Source organism: Sander lucioperca, chromosome 11 (assembly GCF_008315115.2).
Source record: "Sander lucioperca isolate FBNREF2018 chromosome 11, SLUC_FBN_1.2, whole genome shotgun sequence".
NCBI lineage: Eukaryota > Metazoa > Chordata > Actinopteri > Perciformes > Percidae > Sander > Sander lucioperca.
The window spans coordinates 12,218,820-12,240,147 of record NC_050183.1 but is presented as its reverse complement, the minus strand read 5'-3'; the positions used below and the strand labels follow the sequence as shown (position 1 = coordinate 12,240,147).

Sequence of the window (21,328 nt, the reverse complement as noted above, 5' to 3'; positions counted from 1 at the left end):
TTTGAGTGAGATACAGGTTTCTGAATGTGTCCTGCCTTCAGTCTCCACGTGAGCTGTTCAAAATCGGCAGGGCTTTTTACGTCACTAGCTGAAACAAGGTGGCTAACTGTAGCATGCTAGCGCTAGCATACAAGCTCGTTCTGAATGGCAAAACACTGCTACAACACACACTAGTTCACCATAATCTACAAAAGAGCTACTTGCATGTCCCTGTTCTGCAGGTATTCCACGCAAAGTTGTAAGTGTGCCCTCGTTTAGAAGAAGTCTCCCGGCTAATCCTGCCTTGTACTACTGAAGTTGTAGAAACAAACAGCTAGCTAGATGATGTGATCTTACCTAGCTACTGCGCATGTGCGACTGCCAACAAAGACGTTACAGAAGTTGAGAGGTCTCACTCTGTAGCTAAAACAGAGACCTGAACACAGGGTGAAAAGAGGAGCTGCAGCAATGTGCAGGACAACAAAAATATGATGTTTTTTGAAAATTAAACCATGTAAACCTATTCTGGTACAACCTCAAAATACAATTATGAACCTGAAAATGAGCATAATATGGCCACTTTAACAGAGAAAGAGGGTGGTCTGCGCAAGACAGCGCCACAGTAAACAGCATGCTGTAGACGTGTGTGTATCTCGGCCGAGAGAGAGGGAGAGAGAGAGCGGCGGTATTCTCTACAGGCAGCATTTTTCTTCCGCTATCGCTCTGCAAAAGTAAACTCGGAGTCAACTTTGGAGAACGGGCGGGGGATTTTCTATGCTAATTTTAAGGCTGCTGCTCTGCACTTGTTTACTGATATCGCGAGACACTTTTTACCTCGACGAGAAATCTTGTCATGTTTAATCTCGCGAGATCTTGTGGCGACGAGATCTCGTCACACCTCTACTGATCAATAGTCATGTTTCCATCTAATTGCCAAGCGATTTTTAAGCTAACTTTTAAAATGCCGCAAAAAAGAAAAGAAAACAAAAAGTGAATTAGAAGCGTTTCCATCAACTGGTTTAGAGCGAATAAACTAGACTACGCAAAGTGTAGTTTCGTCACAGGTTGACGTTACGCATGGTAGTAGATTGCAAACCGGCTTGCTAAATCAAAGAGTTTAGAAGCTAAGTTCTTTGGCTAAATGGAGAGAGGTAGCATTGTACAAGTTGGCCACTTGTGCAGAATACAGGGTTGAGGCAGAGACATTTGGTGTCAGCGAGACAACCGTTCACCACTGTGTATATGCGGTGTGCAGGCCATACGATTCAGGCTGTTGAACCAATTCGTCAATTTACCCAACGTGGCTGACGCACAGGCTATAGCGCACAGCAACTCCACTAAGCACCCTGTGCCACAAGTGTACGGAGCACTGAATGGGACCCATATCCCGATCCTTCCCCCATCCGATGGATACCGGAACTATAGTCATGTGAGTAACTTATTCGGCAAAGCTGTTTCCATCTCCCATTTTGCGCATTAACTCTTTTTCGAAAAAGGCAAAAACAACCTCATGCAAGCGTAAAAACTTGTTTGCGAATTTGAGGAAGTTTTTTCGAATTTTGCCGTTTCCATCAACATTTTCTAATGCAATACATCTAAATGCGCATAAAAATACATTGATGGAAACATGACTACTGTGATCATAGAAATTTATTTTGCTGCAGATTTCACTCTTGTATTTAGGATGTTGAAGATGTTCAACTACATTTAAAAAGATAAAACAATTAGTCAATCACCAGAAACAAAAGACCAAATGATTAATCAATTGATCGAGAAAAAATAATTGCATTTTAAAACAGTATGATACAGTAAAACAGACAGCTGTGATGTAATGTAACATACCTAAACATCTGTGTTGTGTATCATCTGTAAAGCCAGTGTGACATTCAACATGTGCATATGTATGCCATATTCAGGGGAACAGACCCAACATTATGCATAAAGCCCAAAATAGACCTTGACCTTTTCCTGACACCCAGTAAACCATTTCACCATATGCAACTGGCAATGTGACTCCCCTCATCTTGGCTCAAATGTTAACATAGTGCATCTTAGCAGCCTTCATATGGGTATTAATGATACTAACTGCTAACTGTAACACTACACGAAATGAAGAAGATTGCAGTGTGTGTGGTGTGTGTGTTTCTCTATTCATGCGTTCTTCATGATCAGAGGTGTCTATGGTTGGGAGGTGGTGTTAAGGAGCAAGTGGTATCAGAGAGCAACAGCTGGCCGGTGTCCAGCACTTCTCCTGTTTCAGCTCAGATTTAACACACCCAGGTGGAGCCATCAGCTGCCTCCCAAAACCCAGAGCGATAATCGGGCACTGCTTGAAATCAGCCAGAATTAAACATCAATTGTATGTTCTCCGCAATTTGACTGGAGTGGGGTTACAGTGGCTTTTGACCTAGATTCACTTCATGTGCCAATTGAGAATTATCATCATGATTTAAGCCAGATGATTAACTTAAATGTTTCTACTTCACATGGGCTGCGGGAGAGGAGTGGTACAGCTAAATGAATGGAGAGATAGCATCCGGACAATTAATGGTGTATCATGTTATCTCATTGTCAACACTAAAGATGGCTTCCACAGCAGTTCAAGTACAATGTCTAGTATCATTATCAGGCCTTAAGTGCATCTAAGAGAGCTGCCATGTACTTCTCAAATTATTGTATTTTGATGTTTATTGACCTTTGTATTGGAAATAGGTATTGACTTATGAAGTTAGAAAAGCCTCTGTCAATTTCAAATATCCGCTTTCAATACTTTTCCCTTTGCTTCCATGACAACATCACACACAAAAATCTATAGCGGCCATCTATAATGCTGCAGTGAAATTAGCAGGCTTACAAATTCTGTTAAATTGGGCTGGCTCTTTAGCAGCAGTTTAATAGTAAGAGGAAGGCAAACACAGCACACAATGTTGCCAGTGATCTACAGTCAGGGGAACTTCCACTCATGTAAACCCAAGAGGCTAGTCTCCTTTGTCATTTAATAAAGGAGCTAGGCGTGGCATTAAGTACAATGTGTTGCATTGTGTACTTCCTCATTTGTTAAACTTTGAGCCTGTACCAAATAGAAATGGGCTTTTTTTGTCAGAAGCTAACATTAGCGCTCTCTCTCGTTTCTCCGCCTTTGACTCCCCGCTGCAGGAGACGTATTCACACGACACGCTGTATTCACTTTACTGTTTAAAACATTTTCCAGTTACGTTTTCCATGTATACTGCTCAAAACCAACATGAAAAAACATAGTTATGTCTCCTCAGCATTTAGTTTAGTTTCTTAACTATATAAAATGAGCTGTGACGTTATTCTAAAATGTGATCTGAGATGCACTTTGCAAAATGTATCAGGAAATGTTCCTTAGCTATGTGTGATATCTGTAAAGCTGAACGGACTCACAGTAGTAAAACAGATTTTATTCTGATCCAAAGACTCTCTCTATAAGAGAAAGGACACTGTAGCCTGGAAATGTTAAGACATATGATGCTTATGAGAAACTGCTGATAAAAAGGAACTACACGCTTGTATTCACTTAGGTAACTTTTTTCACTTAGGTACTTTTTTTTCAGCTCTTTCAGCATAATCTATTCTCTTCTTCTACTGTTATGTGTCCGGCAGATTAGACACTTCCCAGCAGACAGAACCACTTTGCACAAGTTAAAAAAGTTATATTCCGATTAAATGATTTCCATGTAAACAGTTGGAATCTCTAATCAGAATGATTTCAATCGGGTTGAAGAAATATTGTCTATGTAACCGGAGCTAGTGTTACTTGGTGAAGCCCCTAAACAAGCAAAAATTAAAGATGGCTTGAATGCAGCCCTGAGAGATCATTATCAGAAAATAGATACCAAGTTTCTGCTGATCACAGACTTCCGAGAGTCATTGACTGCATTTTCAAGCAAATTTGAATTAGTCCAAAACTTGTTGCTCCCCTAAAATCAAATCAAGGTACTATGTGTAATAAGGGCTACAATCCCTACTGTTCATTCCATCTGATGTGGATGCACCACCATCAGTAATGGGGCCTTTTCACAGCAGAAATGTTTACATGTCATAGCAGGAAAAGAAAAGAAGTAATTACTACCATTAACGCTGGCTTCGCTCCTTTTATGTGTGTCAGTGACCCATGTCAAAGTGGCAGCATGCAAAATAGTAGGGCCCTGGAACAGGTAAATGGATAGCAACCCTTATTATTAATATTAATTGCACCTGTGGTTTTCCTCATACGACATGTCAAAATGTTTGATTTCAAATCTAATATGCTAAACTACAGACTCAACAACAAAAGAAAGCGTCCCTGTCCTATTCCTCATGGTCTGCACCACATATCCTGTCAAGCCCAAGCCATGCAGCAACATATTTACATTTCTCGCATGGTATGAAGCTGCTTTAATTCTAACCTCAAACCTTGCCTTTTTGTCTTGCAAAGCAAACTCTCAAAAATAGACCTGAGGTCAATTTGGCTTCAGCTCTTTTCAAATTACCATCATCTGATTCTGGTTTGGTTATTTTGGCTCTAGTTTACCATTTCAATTATGATGAAGAAAGTTGAGACAGAACAGTGCAATGTAGATTCATGACAGTCAACATAATCACAATGAAAAAGTGTGAGAAACTGGTTGACTATTGCTATAGTCTTGAACATTACATATAATTTAGAAAACAAGAATACATTGTCAGCCTGACGCCTTAAAAAAACTCTTAAATGGAAAATGTGATGTGCTTTGGCATGAACCAGGATGTACAAGGTACAATTACACAGCACTCACTGCTTTACAGGCACACACCCTACACCATATTCAAACTATTTTTTTCTGCAGTCAGACAAAACTGTTCTTGTTGCTACTCTGAAGTCAGCAACATTTAGACTATCCTGTGCAGGTTTTATGACTGATACTAAATCAACCTTAAAGCAACAATGTATCTGTGTGAATGTACTGTGTTACGGCTGGCTACTGATTCATTAGAGGATTAGCTATTTGCCTGAAAGTAGAATTTTACATGCTGTTGACATCCAAGGATTTATTCATTTAGCCTGGCCAGCATGCTCTCTGGAGAGCCTGAGCAGGGTAGGGAATAACTTAAATTGTCAAAATGTCACCTTAATTCCAGCCAAACATGCTGATAGAGCTTTTGTGCCTTCACAGTTCTCTGACAACTGCCTCATGGCGAGCTGGTGTAAGCTGCTGAGCTAGACTGCAACAAGAGTTGCTTATCAAGCTTCACTGGGAGGCAGACAGGAGAGTTCAGTGAGATACTGTGAATCGTTTTTTTTTTTGTTTTTTTTTTAAAATCGAGAATCGTTTTTTAATCGAAAATCAATTTTGAATCGAATATTGAGCCTGAAAATCGATATTGAATCGTGACATTTTCTGAATCGTGCACCCCTACTTACTCTTGTGCCTCTGCATCAGTAACTCAGCCACAGACTTTCACAGCCACACTTTCATACAGCATATATGCACTACTTTTTTTTGGCCTTTGGGAATATGTTGGAAAACATGTTAATTGCCAATCTACACATCCAGCACACAGCAATATTAGCATTTATTTGGACTCGGATATCTGGCAACCTGTAAGCCCAATATTCTCCCTATAGCTCCGTTTTGGTTTTCACTAAGTCAGTGGGTTTGTCATGGCTTTTTCTTTGAAAATAGCTACCTGCTGTAGCTGGAAATGGCACTGATGAGAGCAGTAAGTTTGAATCAAACAGTAAATTTGCAGTCTGGAAAACCAATACAATGTGCTGCAGGATGCTAAATGTACCGTAAAGCTGAGGGAAACAGCAGTCGAGTGATCATTTTTGTGATTTGGCCAACAAATGGAATTAACCTTAATTAGCTTAAGCTATAAAGTCCAAAGGCGAAAATACTCATTTCAGCCAGAGCCATCGAGTTTGCGGGCTTAAAATAACAAGTATGGACTTCATTTTCAAGTCTTAAATTCATCTGTGCTTTGAACAAGCACTGGCAACATACGTAGGGTAAAACACTGTTCTATAAGTATATGGCTAGCACACAATGCACAGTAGGTCTCTGTGTTTGTCTCCCTATATGGTCACTCTAATATCAACCCCCTCTCCCTGAGCTAAGGGACGCGCACTGTGCTGTACAGTAAGTCCCAACAATATAGCATTCACATATTACACTGCTCCCATGTTGGGCAGATATTACAGCCACTTGTCATTGTCAAAAGTGTGTCACCACAAAGATGCCTCCAACTGGTTTATTACTGATAATACCAGTTTTGCAAGCAGCATGTCTGACAGACACCTATCTGTCAATGGATGACAAACTACATGATAAGGGGCTATAATGAAATACAAGCTGTAAAGTTTGCAACTCCAACTGTTTTCAGAGCGCAGTGCACTGGTGGACATTTCAGTGAAAACCAATTAAATTAAATTTCTGAGCCCAAAGAATGGATTAGGTGGGTGTGTGCAAGTGCCCTGCACCCAAGGCTGACACAATGATGGGGTTAAGAGGAGGCTGATGACCTTGATAAGAAAATATCCTGAAGATATTGGCAGAGGCAGAGAGAGAGAGAGAGAGAGAGAGAGAGAGAGAGAGAGAGAGAGAGAGAGAGAGAGAGAGAGAGAGAGAGAGAGAGAGAGAGAGAGAGAGAGAGAGAGAGAACTGCACCAAGATAGCAAAAGCATTCAAATCAAAATAGTACAACACAGTGATGTTTAAGGGGAAAAGAGGATTAGATGGTCATTTTCTCAGTGGACAGTTATGTCACCATACAAAAGTAGTGTATCGATGGGGCTGAAGGTTCTCCTTTAACCTTTAAATGAGCCTGATGTGTGCTAGTTTCTACAGTAAGCCTCGACAGAAAGCAGACATTAAATGCTGCTGCCTCCATCACACAGGCGTTTGTTAGTGTGAGAAAGCATCCAGCTGAACCAAAGACTGAACCACTGTGTGTCGACAAGGCCTGCTAACAAAGACGACCTTTCAGCACTCAGCAGTTTCCCCCTTCTCTCTTGCTTTTTGCAGCAGTATTCACAGCAGTTCCAGATCCACTGACAGAGGATCTTGTGCACTGGTCTACCATACATCTTTATCTCTGCTGTCATGTGGTGGAGCAGGGTGACACTGGCATTCACCTTTGTCCCAGGTGCAGGCAGGAACCACCCACATTCGCAACTCTGCAAGTTGGTACACATGACACTCGGCACAAAGGCACCAGCTAAACACTGAGTAATCACTATGTGCTGTCCTGCAGAGGCTGGGATCTACAATTCATCACGTTGCAAGAAAAGGAAAGAGATTAAACTAATTTTAACCAGTAAGAAAACAAATCACACTATCTAAACAAAGTTTCCTTATTGGCTTCCTGGCAGACCAACATCACTTTTTATTCAACCAGTCACAACTGTGTAGAAACTGTAGAAATCTGATTTTAATGTCAATGGGAAATGGAGTGTAGTCTATATTAAAAGTATGTATTAGAGCTGAAATGATCAGTTGTTGAATGCCAACTATAATGGTAATCTATTCATCTTTTAAGTCATGTATGAAGCAAAAAGGCCAAACATTCTTTGGTACAAGTTTCTCAGATGTAAGCATTTGCTGCGCATTTCTTTTTTAAATAACTAAAAATCACATATCTTTGAGTTTTGGACTGATCGGTTGAGCAAAACAAGTAATATGAAAACATCATCTTGGATTCAGGAAAAATTGTTTGACTATTTTCTGATATTTATAGACTAAACAATTGGAATGGAAATAATAATCCACAGATTGATAAATGATCAAAAAGATATTAGTTGCAGTCCTAATATACTAGTTCCTTTCAAACAAAATAACATTTGCAGTTTAATATTGACTTCATTCTGAATCGTATCCACTTAAAATTGGATTATATTAAACTGTGCAATTTACTTTATAAATAAACATATAATTAATAGCATTTCCCCAGTCCTAGACTTTGCTAACAATTGTTTTAGATTCTTTAGATCTATAAGTGAGCTGTTACCACTGAAGTGACTGACAGAAAACGGAGGAGAAACTACTCATGTCAAACATGTGCTCATAGATAACAGGGCTGTTATTTGTGTTAGTACATAAGGAAGAGCTCAGTAACAGCCTCTGACAAAACACAACTGGCCGTGCAGTGACATTCACTGGGTTACCCCAGGGAGCTGTGAGATCAGGGACAGACAACTGTGCGAGAGTCTGGGTTAGCCCAATAATTGACAAGGGAGAAGCCCTCTCCATGTCAGGCGTAACAACACCAGTGCATGGGCCGAAAACTACAATAAGAGTCTAATTTGTCTAGTTCATGTTGAAAATAAGAGCCTAAAAGTGATAGCTATTGTGAGCATCGAAGGAAGCAATTAGAGCCATCATTGTAGCGCCGAAAATACAACAAGAAACATGAATCACCATCTGAAATTAGTCCTCAAAATAAAATCCTCAATAAACCAGATTCCTCACAATCAGGCCCTACTATTAGCCAGGCCTTGTCAAGTTTGTTGACACGATTAGCATACTTCCTTCTCTCACTATTATACATTCAGATAAACGCTGGGTCCAGTGGGCCACAAGATCCATGGAGCAGTGTTATGGCCCTAATGCCAGATCCAGATATAGCTGGACACCATGGGGATAAAAATACCCAAACAGATGGGAGGGTTCACAGGCAAGGGGGGGGGGGAGAGGGAGCCAGCACAACTAGAGATGTCAGAGGAGAGGAGAACTGCAATTACAGCTGTTTGCTAACATCTGCCTTCCATGTGGTTAGCGAAGCCTTTAGTGGATGCCCGTTCAGAGATAATGACCTCACTGGGAGATGCGATGTGGTGGAGAGGATGCCAAGCCCACCCATCAGCTCCAGTATGACTACTTAACTGGAGTTTGAGTTAGGCTTCACTAACAATAAGGCCATGTCAGAGAGAAAAAAGTATCTGCCAGTGATCAAAAAGCTACAAATGGCAACACATGTATCGCAGAAAGAAAAGCTGTGAAGAGGAAAGTGCGGAGGAAATGGTTGAGCAGTCACTGGCTGGCCTAGAATCTAACAATCAGAAAACAAACAAGCCTTGACATTTCATGTGGTTTCTCACAGCTTGTCTAAATGCTACTCAACCAGTGGCTCTTAAAAAAAAAAAGAAAAAAAGGGTTAGTGCTGACACAAAACAAAAAGAAAGTAAAATATTGATTGCTCATATGGTGTGAGCTTATTAAAAAGGGAGAGATTACAAGAATTGACTTTAAACTCCACTGACTGAGGAAAGTGTAGTATCGGTAGATAGGAAGTTTGAAAATTTTGGCTTTAACAATGTTTACATTTTACAAACCTTCAAAAATGTCAGTCCAGAGGACAGCAAGTCAGCCTTGCCATACTTGTTTAGAACCACTCTGAGGAACTAAAACATGTTATAGCTAAACGTTTACTGTAAGTTTGCCCTCTTTTTAAAATGCTGTAAGAGGGAACAGAAATGCCTCTCCTGTAAAAAAAAAAAACTAACCCAGTCAAGATATAGTTTAAGATATTATGCAGTCTAGTCATCTTCACTTCTTTGATGAACACAAGCAGAGAGTTGACTCATGAACAGTACATGGGGCCAAGCTGTGGGAAGAGGGGGAGGGGGACAGTTCCTATTTACTTCCTGTGTCTGACTCTCCTAGGTCAAAGAGTCAACTGCACTGGGAGAGTAGCTGCACATTAAAATACACTTTTAACATAATTGAACAGCTAATAAAAAAATTATAAACAGATTTGCTGATATTGGAGATGTACCAGAACAGTTGTGTAGTGTATACGTGGAATTGTGGGTTTATATTTCTACGTTACTTCACCAACCCTGAGGATGCACTTACCAATTTGATGGCCACATATTCGTTAGTATAGAGATTTTTTCCCAACCGCAGCTCTCCAAAGTTCCCGCAGCCAATTTTTTTACCCACACGGAAGTTTGGGCCAACCATAAGAACTCCAGAATTGGTCCCTGAACTCCGGCCCCCATGTCCAGTCCTGCTACCTGCTGTCTTAGACATCTTTTTCCCTTCCTCTGTCTCTCCCTTGCCCCCTCTCTTATCAAAATCCATAAGCTTGTGATACCCTGGCCTCTCCACGGTTATTCTCCAGCCATGCAAACCATAGAAGCTCCAATAACAACGACAGATGACGCTTTAGGGAGGGGGAGGGAGGCAAAATCTCATAGGACAGAGGAAAGGTGTTGCTGTTAAAATGTGCAGTTGTTTAGAAGACACTTAAATGAGATGAAGTGCCCCGCGTGTCCATCAGGCAACTCTTCTGCTGAGTGCTTCCCTTTTTTCTTTGTGTTCCTTGTTAACCAGAGGGGCTCCTTTCTTGTGTTTTTCTTTAGTTTCAGTCTCAGAGTAGCATTTCCCTGCCTGAAGAATAGGCAGGTTGTGCTAGGATGTGCCCACAGACGCACATACAATACTAGTCATAAAAAAGCACTCCGATCCCAACTACTGCATCCACAAGGCCACTGGGGAACATCTCGTGGAGTGCCTCATTCCTTCTGGTCAGCCTTCAGTGACACAGTATACACTCTCCATGTTGCAGGGCCACAGCAGACAAGGCAACCCAGTGAGAGAAAACAGCGACGAGAGAGACAGGTAACCGATGGGTTTGATGTCAGCTGGATATCTGAAAAAGCAAAAACGTACAGAAATTAGTTTGTTTTCTGTGTAGGCTGTAACAACACAGATCATCCGTTGTAAAATAAACTCAGTCATTACTGTTTAAATATTTAAAAATCAATCTGGGCAATGTATCAATATTATATCGACATCGACATATGAGGCTAGGTATCGTCCTAAATTCTGGATATCGTAATATTGTGATATGACGCAAGTGTTGTCTTTTCCTGGTTTAAAAATAATAATTCTTAACTTACCATACTGTTCTAGCTGTTTTATTATTATTTTCCTTTACTGACTTAGTCATTGTATCCATATTATAGACCTTTTTCTCGGCAGACATGTTGACATGTCATAGTAGGAAAAGCACAGGTGTACTCAAAACCATTAATGATGGCTGCATTCCACTTAGGAGAGGCCCTGGTGTTGTGCATGCTGACTCACTGAAATAGCTACTGGGACACTTAATGGAATTGAGCCATCGTTAAGGTTATCAATTTCGGCTGTGCTTTTCCTACTATGACAAGTCAAAATGTCTGCTGTGAAAAAGGTCCATTGGTGATTATTTGTGCATTTGTATACTTATAAAATATTACATTATACATATTATACAAATATAAATATTTTGTGAAAGCACCAATAGTCAACCCTACAATATCAACATTGATGTATTTGATCAAAAATATCGTGATATTTGATTTTCTCCATATCGCCCAGCCCTATATATCAATCAATATAGGGCAAAATATTGGAAAAATCTATCTTTATCTGTTCTTATAACACTTTGTGGCCATGAAGAGATTAATATTTTCAGAATAAAAACTTTAACCTTTTATTTGAAGATCAAATGATGTCTACTGTGGCTGTCCCTTACTACAATTGAAATGAGATCTTGCTCCAGACCGGCACGAGGGAAATTCAATAAAGCAATCGATATGAGCGGAAATATTCCACAGTGGACCTCAGGCATGAGAAAAAAAATCTCTCTTTTACAATTAAACCTATTTTTTGAAAGCCCAAAACAGTGCCTTTCAGGGATTTTGTAGATCAAAGTTGTATTCTCATAAACAAGACTAATAATCTAATGCTAAGTTGCAGGCTCAATCCTCAACAGCTTTTCCAGATGTGTAAATCCTCATAAATACAAAATAAGAACAGTAAAAAAAGATCTGCATACTTCTGCTAATGCGTATAAACACACATCCAAGAGGTCAGGATTCAAAAAAAGTAAAAGTAAAAAAGTGACAAGATATGAGACTAAGCCATACATTATAATAAAAGCAATATCACACTCAAACGACGCCAATCACAACCATAATTTCGGTTTTCTTTGGCAGTGTAACATGACCATCTCTGTGCAGCTTTTCTCTAACAATCACATGCAGATGTCTCTGTCCAGAGCAGCCCTCCTAACTCCCCTATGTCCATGATGTAAGATGGTGGTGGTGCTGAAGAGAGCAGGTAATGCAGGCACTAGCGATGGGCAGCTACTCTTTCCTATGGAAAGGCACTTACATGGATCAATGACTGCTGTAATGCCTCATCTCATCACAACATTTGCATCATTGGGAACATATTATTGGAAGGATTTGGATATGGTCTAGTCTACAGCTAGCTTAGCTTATCTGACAGACTAAGAACTAATAAAGCCTTTACAGGACTAAAACACAGTATTATCAGTACGTTGATGATGAGTGAGCATTGTTTTTTGTAAAAGATTTATTAAAATCACTCAGAGATATGATACCATTGGGATTTTAATCAATTATACAGAAAGTTTTTTTCCACGAACAAATTGGAGAGGTGGCATTTCCTTGAGGAGGCAAGGCTATATTCAAATTACACTAGCTACTTAAATCTGAAACATTTTGAGGTCCATGTGTGAGTTAATAAACAATGACACAACCCATTAAAATCCACTGAAAATCTTGAGTATGTCTGTACTCTCACTACTGCAGTCAGCACGCCTGAGAAAAAGCACACATTTATAAGCCAGTCAATCATTACACTGTCATGTCTATCTTTCAGCATGGCGAGACTTACTGTAGGAAATAAGGAGAGACTAGCCTACCTGGTCACAAGATTTCAAAGTACAATAAACAAGGTGGTTAAAAGCAAAGTCAAATGATCAGAACTACCACTGAAATGGCACCCATCATTTGTCAAGGTGACCCAAAAATAACTACACAAGACCATGCTTTTAAAACACAAGTATGACAGTGTTTGAAGACTAGAAAGGATATAGAAAGGAACTTTTTGGCCAACTTGGCTCACATGTCTAGATTAGATTAGATGTCTCATTTCAGGAAATGCTGTATTGTTTTTCATGGCAACTGTTTAATATAGCAACCAAGTTGTTAACAAAATAGTGACCGAGTAGTCCCATACTCAAAGTCTTGATGGGGTACATAAAAATACAGCGACAAAAAAACGGTATGATACCTCGCCAAAACGAAATACTAGGTTCTAACGTCAGCTTGCTACAATAGACGTTGTAGTCGATACAGTGAGCTAGCTAGTGATAACACGACACAATTTTCAAACGTAATAAATATGAATCCAACGACCAACAGTGACTCTAATCGACAATAAACAGTGGTACCCGGACCAGATTGACACATTTTCCTTTCCCATGGTACAATATATCTGCCTTTTGAGTAGAGTTGTTTTCCGATACCAATACCAATATTGGAAATGCCTCCAATACTGCCTAAAATGCTGGAATCGGTAACGGTGTGTACACTATTCTATGCACAGATGTGATACCAAAGGGGGGAAAAACTCTATATCTAACTAATGCGCACTGGAATCAGATTGGTAATCGGTATCAGCCAATACCTAGCTAAGTTCACATTTCAGAATCGGTATTGGAACATCTCTATTTTTGAGCTTATATTAATCAATGCTAGCTCATAGCCAACTGGCCACCGAATAACGGTAGTGGCAGCTGTCATTTAGCAGTTACACTTAAATTCAAAGGGTCTTTATTAGCATAAAAGTTTCAATCACCAAGGTTTCCAAAGCATCAAAATACAATGTGTCCAAATATTCGGACAGTACACAATAAACAGCAAAATGAACATTAACACAACATTAAGATTGATTTATATTAATTATATTTAGGCCTAGCTAGCTATATCTTGTGTGGGGGTTATGTGTAGCTGTGTGTGTGTGTTGTTTCAAAAGTACCTGATGTAGCTATATCTTTGATAGCACTAACTTTGTTTTACGTTATGAGAAAAATAAAACTAAATCTTACAAGTAAACCCCGTAGATGAGTGTCTTCAGAAGGGTTACCATTACACTAGCTAGATGATTCGGCGGACAAGGCCAGATAACGTACTCAGGCTATCTTGGTATTTTGGCGTTAGTTAGCAAGCTCAAGTTAGCTTGATATCGTTCACCCGCGGCCAGTTGGTTTCTGTTTAACCGTTTTTTGTTCTATATATAAACGTTATATACAAACAGCATAAACGGCGATTAATCTAGAGTAGACGGTTATCTATACGCTGCAGCTCAATCGAAATGTCACATAGCAGTGTTAAGCTAACCTAGCTAGCACCTACCAAAAACATCTTCCTCTTGGCCCAACGCCTGATATATAAAAACAGCTAACGATGTAACGTCAGCTGATCTGTTAACAAAACTGTACAATAACAACACAAGCTGGCAAATCGTTAACGAACCAATGCAAATTGAACAAGTCGAAGCATAAAATATTCATTGATTGTCCCTGTGCCTACGTTACATTAACCTGGCTAGTTAGTGAATGCTTAGCTTATAACTGAGAAATAACAAGTGACGTTGTAACGTTAACTAGTTAATGTCACCGACTGGTTAAGATAAAAAGGGGTCGTTGTTTCACCTAAGAGTGTGGTTTTTTGAGTTCAGATTCCAGCCATTATTCTGACCACTGCCGGGCAACTCCTTAATCCTGAACACACACGGCAGCCCCGGGATCTCTTACCGCTTAGCTCAATAGCTAGCTAGCCATTTAGCAAGCTAACTTAGCACACGAAACATTAGCAAGGACGATAATGTACGGCGAGACGGTGTCTTTAAAAACAACAGTTACGTATACATTTCTGTCGCCAAAGGAAAGCGTGTTACCTTTAAATTTCAGCTATCGAAAGGGAATCGAAGTCATGGTTCTTCGTTTGTTGGTGTCTTTCTTATTTCGTTTCTGTTGCCCTCAAGTTGCTATGATTTTGCTGTTGTCTCTTTAAGCCTCCCTCCGCTGCCGATACCCAGGCACAGCGTCATGGGCTCACTCACAACGCTGTGATACGCTGAAAAACTCACGTAACTGGTTTGGAGAATAAAGCAGAACATCAGGCGTGAGTTGAGTAGCTGCTCGAAATACATCCATGCTCCAAACTGGTCGATTTAGTTGACACATTTAGCTAGGTGTGAAGACATTCAAACATCTACAACCTGGTAAACATGTGCACACACAAGTATATTATTTAGTTTCCTAAATATGATCCTCTCAAACATGTTTTTTTTTTTTTTTTTGCCACAGGTAAAGGGTGACCACTGTCAGAGGTTCCACAGAGGTGGAAGAAATACTCAGTTGTCATGTTGTACGTAACCACAGTGTAGAAATACTCTGTTATAAGTAAAAGCCATCCATTCAAAATTGTACTTAAGTAAAAGTACAAAAGTATTGGCATAAATAACTAAAGTAAAAGTATTATGCAGTATGGCCCATTTCTGAATAATGTAATATTATAGGTTTCTAATAAATGTGCATATCACTTTAATGTTGAAGCTGGTAAAGGTGAGCCTTGTTTGAACTACTCGTGAATTTTTCCCCTGGGCATCAATAAAGTTTTATCTTAATCCATAATATTACATCATAATGTATTTGTTCATTATATTTGGTGTTTCCATACTTGGTCAATTGCTTCAGATACAATTCCACTCTTGATAAATGATAAAATTGAATCATCACCCAGCCGCATACCAAATAGTTTGCATTTTTTTCTTGACAGAGATGTCTGAATGAGTACCAATAATATAATTTATTATTCTTGTAGTCTTGTAAATGTGTCCCAAAAAACATTTTAAGTAAGTGAAACCCACTTTGCTGCCAGTATACTAAACCTCACAAAAAAAAGGAAAAAAAGACTTCAGGTACAAATAATTTTATTTTCCATTTCTATGTTGCTGTGCCTAGTTACAATAAGGAACTTCACTCACATGTGTCATCATTATTACTGTGTAGCTCCTTGGCAGTGTTGTCAGCTAAATTGTTGAAGGAGACAACAATATCTTTAAATGTGGTGTTTACACTGCTTGTGATGGATTAAACAATAGCCCCCGTCAAGCAAACTCACACCACTGGCAACCTGTAGGATGTTAATGAGAGCAGACCCAAATTAGACTTGAAAGTATATGACAGTTCATCTGTACATCCCTTTAGACAGACAGGCATTCAATAAAGCTATAATAAAAATTCATATTCTGTCTGTCATCAGGTTTACAGGAACAAGGCAATAAGTGCTTCTCCACCTTGTTTTTTTTCCAACACAGGGTTGCTTCAGGTGTACCTGAGTCCACAAGGAGCAGGTCTACAGTTACAGCCCCAGGTGAGGGTGAGGCACAGCTTTCGGGAACAAGCAGTCTAAAGGGAAAGCCTACAGTTTTTAGTAACTGACGATGGATGAACCCCCAGGGCGGAGCTGTGCTGCTGTATGATGGGCCAGAAAACCGGGGGAAAGGCGAGCTCGGTGGACAGCACTCCTACAACCGGCTGGTGAGGCTGGTGAGGCTGGTGGCTGTAGCGCTCCCCTGCCATGAAGGGGAAAAGTGGAGGAGAGTGAAGGCGGAGGGGGCACCGTGAAACATCAGAGTCTGAAGGAGTGAGAGGTGGGCAAACATCCTTTGTTTCATCCACATGAGGAGGAGGAGGAGGAGGAGGAGGAGGACAGCAATGAAGAGGAGGGATGTTTCTGTCAACATGTGATGTAGTGATGTCCTGTTCGTCTTTGGCCCTGACTTCCTCCTGTCCCATGGTGCTGCGATGTGGTGCCTCCTCCAGACTGTGGTCTCTTGAGAGTGGGGAGCATCTCTGACCTTTACGAAACTTTGCCCTCCTGTTCTTGAACCACACCTGGACGAGAGAGAGTAAAACAGCAAAGGTAAATGTATCTTTATAGTACCATTCATACAAAAAAGTTTCAAAGTGCTTTACAACATTTATACTTTAAAAGGAAAGCAACATTAAAGGTGCACTATGAGTTCCTGCGTGGTTTCAGCGCAATTTCATTTTTGTCTCCAATCGTAGGCATCTCTCCTTGATCCACTAGCTGCCTGCCCCCTGAATACACACTGTGAAAAAGCCCGGTCAACACAGGGGTCGTAAACGTCAAACAAACACTAGGGGAACAGGCTGTGCACCAAAATACAACAAACCACTCCAGCCAATCACCGACAAGATGGTTGGGGGAGGGGTGGGGGTTAGTGACAGTTAAAGCCCGAGACACACCAAGCCGATAATTGGCCGTTGGACAGTCTGGCGAGGTCAGTGACTCAAGTCTGTTTGGTGTGTTCCGTGCCATCGTCCGTCCGAGGGGCCATCGGCCTTCATTTTGGCCGATTTTACATGTATAATCAGCGTGGGCGGGCACTGCCGGCAGTCAGACTCAAATGACCCATCTGATTGGTGGAGAGCTAACCCGGAAACAGGGAGCGGAATGAGCGTGACTAGAGTCTCTCAAAATCTGACGAAAATCTTTTAAACTGACCTTTGTCGATCTGAAATGAAGACAGATTCAGCAACTGCATGGCCTATTTCTCGCTTAAAAATGTTTTCAGAAACACGTTTCGGTGAACTATTTTAGTACAATATGAGATTGTATTCTGAACAAGAAGCCATGACAGTCTGTCTTTGAATTTCCGGAGAAACCAGACCCACATGACGCGTTCATCCAATCAGCTGCCGGTTTTCATTTTTGGGGGCGACAATACAGATTAGCGCCGCCTGCTGTTATGGAGACGTATTACGTCTCGTCGCTTTGGTGTGTTCCGAGGCACTTTTTGACCAACTCGGGGAGACTGATCAGTCCAACTTGCCATCTGGTCAGTGTGTCTGCGGCTTTAGTCAGTTAGTCATGACAGTTACGAAAACATGGGGGGAGGGGCGAGCTTGCTCTGTTTTGTTTGAAATGTACTTGGAACGTCAACATTATTGACCATGCAGGAACTCATAGTGCACTTTTAAAAGACTGAATAAAAAATGTGAACATATGTCGAAATTCAGAGGCAATTCTAATGTGAAAAGGAAAGTGAAGACATAAAAACAAACGATATGCTTTTGTCCCGATTTGATTCTTTAATGATACATGGGTGCCGATTTGATTTGTTTGTGATTTTTATTTATTGCGATTCTAGAAGTATTGCGATTCGATAGTATTGAGTATTGCGATTTTCTTTTCCTTCTTTAACAAAAATAAAAATTGAATAATGCACTTCTAGGGATAATATATTATGAGACATTTCTAAAAAGTAATTGTTATCTAAAAAAAGAATGCACATTACATTGCAGTCAGTCAGTCTGACATTTATTTCATTTTTAAAGAAGTACATAACATATATTTTCTGCATTTTCTGCTTTTGCTCTGTTTTGCTGGAAACTGATATGATGTAGTCATCGTCACCAGTACCGTATAAACAGAAAATATTTAGATGAATCATTGGTAAAAAAAATAAAATATATATATATATATATATATATATATATATATATATATATATATATATATATATAGATTCTGGGTAAAAGAATCGATTTTAAAAATTGTCACAAAAAAATCACGATACATATGATTTTCTTCCCACCCCTAATAGATAGATAGATAGATAGATAGATAGATAGATAGATAGATAGATAGATAGATAGATAGATGGATAGATAGATGTACTTTATTTATCCCAGGGAAATTGCAGCCGTGAAAACATAAGTTTAATTTTAACTAGAACCTGAGCTAAACCTTTACAAATCAATATTTGTTGGCCGTTGAGTGTGCTCTCACCTGGATGCGAGCCTCAGGCAGGTTGATGCAGACAGCTAGCCTCTCTCTCATGCTGACATCTGGGTACTGAGTCTGCTGGAAGGCTTTCTCCAGAGCCTGCAGCTGTGACACGGTGAAGGCCGTTCGGCTGCGGCGCTGCTTCTGCTGGTTGCCATACCGAGCCTCCAGGATAAGCTCTGGGCAGGACAAAGAGAGAAACAAAAAGTCATCACCAACATATAATCTGAGGTATACTCAGGTTCTCTTTAACTTACTGTAATAAGGAACATGACAAGGATGTCATTTTCTATTTTCTCCCACATTTCAATGTTGTTTTTCTTTGTTACCAGGGATGCAATGGAGGTTTGACCTTATTTTAGACTTTTATTTGAAAAGTGTTATCTCTTTTCTTAGGCTCACATAAATCAGTAAAGTATGAATTCCTAGTAGGTTGTGCAGTAGCCTAGTTGTACCAGGTGGATGCCAGATATAAACAGTGGTAGAAGATTATTATTTGAGTCAGAGTAGCAATACCACACTTTAGAAATACTCCATTACAAGTCCTGCATTCATAATTTAACTAAGTTTTATCAACAAAACAATGCAACAAAATGCATTAATGTGTAGCATTGCAATGTTGAAGTTGGTTGAGATGGAGCTCGTTTAAACTAACTTATGGCATTTCAATTCTTTCAATACAGCATATCTTATTTTTATTATCTTCATTTACAAAGCAACCAGTGGTGATCTTTTACTTAAGTAAGAGTAATGTTCATTTAAGCCTTTTTAAAGTCACTGTGTATTAGGCTAAGGTAAATACATGTTTGTCCTGGAGAAGATAAATCATTTTAAACTTTAGACTAAACTGTGAGACTGAAGTTTCTGAATCACTTGAAGTGTTACAGGACTAGGACCCACCTGCCAGTCTCTCAGCCACAGAGAGAGTGTGCACTGCAGGTCCGGCTGCAGAGTAGACGTGGTACTGCTCCGCCATCTGGTGGTGCAGGTCGAACAGCATGGAGTTAACACCGTGAAGGGGATACACACCACCGCTGGACGGCCCGCAGAAATTCAACGAGTTCATATTGAATCTAAGGAAACAGAAAGACTTATTTTACTGACTGAAGGGTGAATTTTTAATATGGAAAGCATTAAAGTAGGCCGATACTGAAGTATTCTCAAACCTAGGCTTAATTGGTCGCTTAAACTTTTGAAGTACAATTATGAGCTGCTAAAAGTATTAGGTCACGGGAGCAATTACTACAGAATGAACAGATAATCTGTTGTTATCTGATACTTAAATTGATAAACTGTTGGAATGAGAAGCCAACAAATAGAACACATGGCTACGACAGAACATGAGGGACTTACATTATTTCTCAATGCTCCCTAAAAGTATTATAATTACTATTAATCTCCTTTTCCCCTTTCTTGGCATATTAGTCACTGTTCCGATTGTGAACTCTGTATTTTATAAGTTAATTAAAATGTATGTATGAATTGGTAACAATTCATTCGAATTCAAAAATATGAAATAAAAATCTTTTACTACAAATACTCCAATTTGATGATAATTTTGCATCTTATATCCATAAATAAAAAAAAATCTGATTTCGTTGATATCCATCATACAATTTAGATACGCGAATCCTCTCCTCATTCTAGGATTTCTTCCGTGATAAAAAAAAAAAAAAAAAATAGTCGTTCAATGTCCTTGGCTGTTTACCTGCAAAACTGGAACGTGAGATCCAGGTGCGCTTTTACGCACAGAAGTCTGAACCTGGTGAGCAGTGTAGTCCAGTATTTCCTAGTCCAGTTTGAGCCTTGAACCCTCGTACACCAGCGTTCTTTGTCGTGGCACGAATCTAAATTCTCCGAAACCATTCTCACCCACGACTATTTAAGAAGCATTTACCCAGGCTCCCCTGAGCCATTAGCCAATAGAAAGAAAGGTATTAGCCGGGATTAGGTGGGATGAGGGAAGAGAGGGGGGTTGCAAGGAGCTCAAGTTTTTTGAAACTATTGAACTTGAGAGATTTATGCCAAGGATCCCCCTATAAGCGAGCGTTTCATTCCCTCCCGTTAAAACAATTAAAACAATGTGGTGGGCTAATCTCCGAGGCAGGACAGATTAAAATAACAGCCTTTGATTGTGCTCTCCTTCTCAGTCCTCTTTCTCAGACCGCTGGCTTTGACAGTCTCCCCTTGGAGGGGTTTTTTTTCTCTCTAAGGGTTTGTTTTGCTAACAGGCACCATATTTTGCCCATAAACTGTCACCATGTGAAGTTAATCTGAACCTCCTCAATGAGAACTATTTCTTTAAAAATCCCACTGAGCTAAATTAGGAGTCTTCCCAGGAACAGCAAACAGGAAAACACCTGGTACATTTTATAAACCATAAACTAGTAGTGGAAAGTAACTGGGTGCATTCACTTGACTTAATTACAGTTTTTTAGGTCGAGTTTTTCCATTTTCCATTTCTAAAGATTCAGATTTTACCCACACAGCATTCATGATGTAGTTGTATGCAGATGTAGGGGCATTTCAACTCTTTATGAATGTACAGTATTTGTCAACAATTATAACTTCTTTTATATTCATTACATTCTACTAAACTAAATTGTTATTCATTATCTGTTTATACAGCAGCCTCCACTTATGAGTGCCCATGGGAGGAGTTATAGTTGTTGACAAATACATTCA

General features: G+C 39.8%; 2 protein-coding genes across 8 annotated transcripts in view; both read right to left on the bottom strand.

Annotated features, from left to right (window-relative positions):
* Window positions 1-14,985, bottom strand: part of csnk1g2b (casein kinase 1, gamma 2b) — a 45,039-nt gene extending 30,054 nt beyond the window's left edge. For 4 of the 7 annotated variants that reach the window (XM_031308428.2, XM_031308432.2, XM_031308431.2 and 1 more), the window contains exons 1-2: window positions 14,721-14,985; window positions 9,819-10,617 (exon numbers count right to left, since the gene is read on the bottom strand). In XM_031308428.2, the coding sequence (XP_031164288.1) occupies window positions 9,819-10,046 (228 nt within the window). In that variant the 5' untranslated portion in view covers window positions 10,047-10,617; window positions 14,721-14,985. Of the gene's footprint in view, window positions 1-9,818; window positions 10,618-14,176; window positions 14,201-14,475; window positions 14,592-14,720 lie in introns of those variants that run through there. The other 3 variants (XM_031308429.2, XM_031308430.2, XM_031308434.2) reach the window with 3 other exon arrangements.
* A 756-nt stretch (window positions 14,986-15,741) lies between these two features.
* zgc:101100 (uncharacterized protein LOC445169 homolog) lies at window positions 15,742-20,708 on the bottom strand. Its single transcript, XM_031308425.2, has 4 exons — window positions 20,352-20,708; window positions 19,544-19,716; window positions 18,647-18,822; window positions 15,742-16,725 (listed from the first exon to the last, which is right to left on the bottom strand). Exons 1-4 carry the CDS (start codon window positions 20,507-20,509, stop codon window positions 16,237-16,239), a joined length of 996 nt encoding a protein of 331 aa, XP_031164285.1. The 5' UTR covers window positions 20,510-20,708; the 3' UTR covers window positions 15,742-16,236.
* Between the last annotated feature and the right edge of the window lie 620 nt (window positions 20,709-21,328).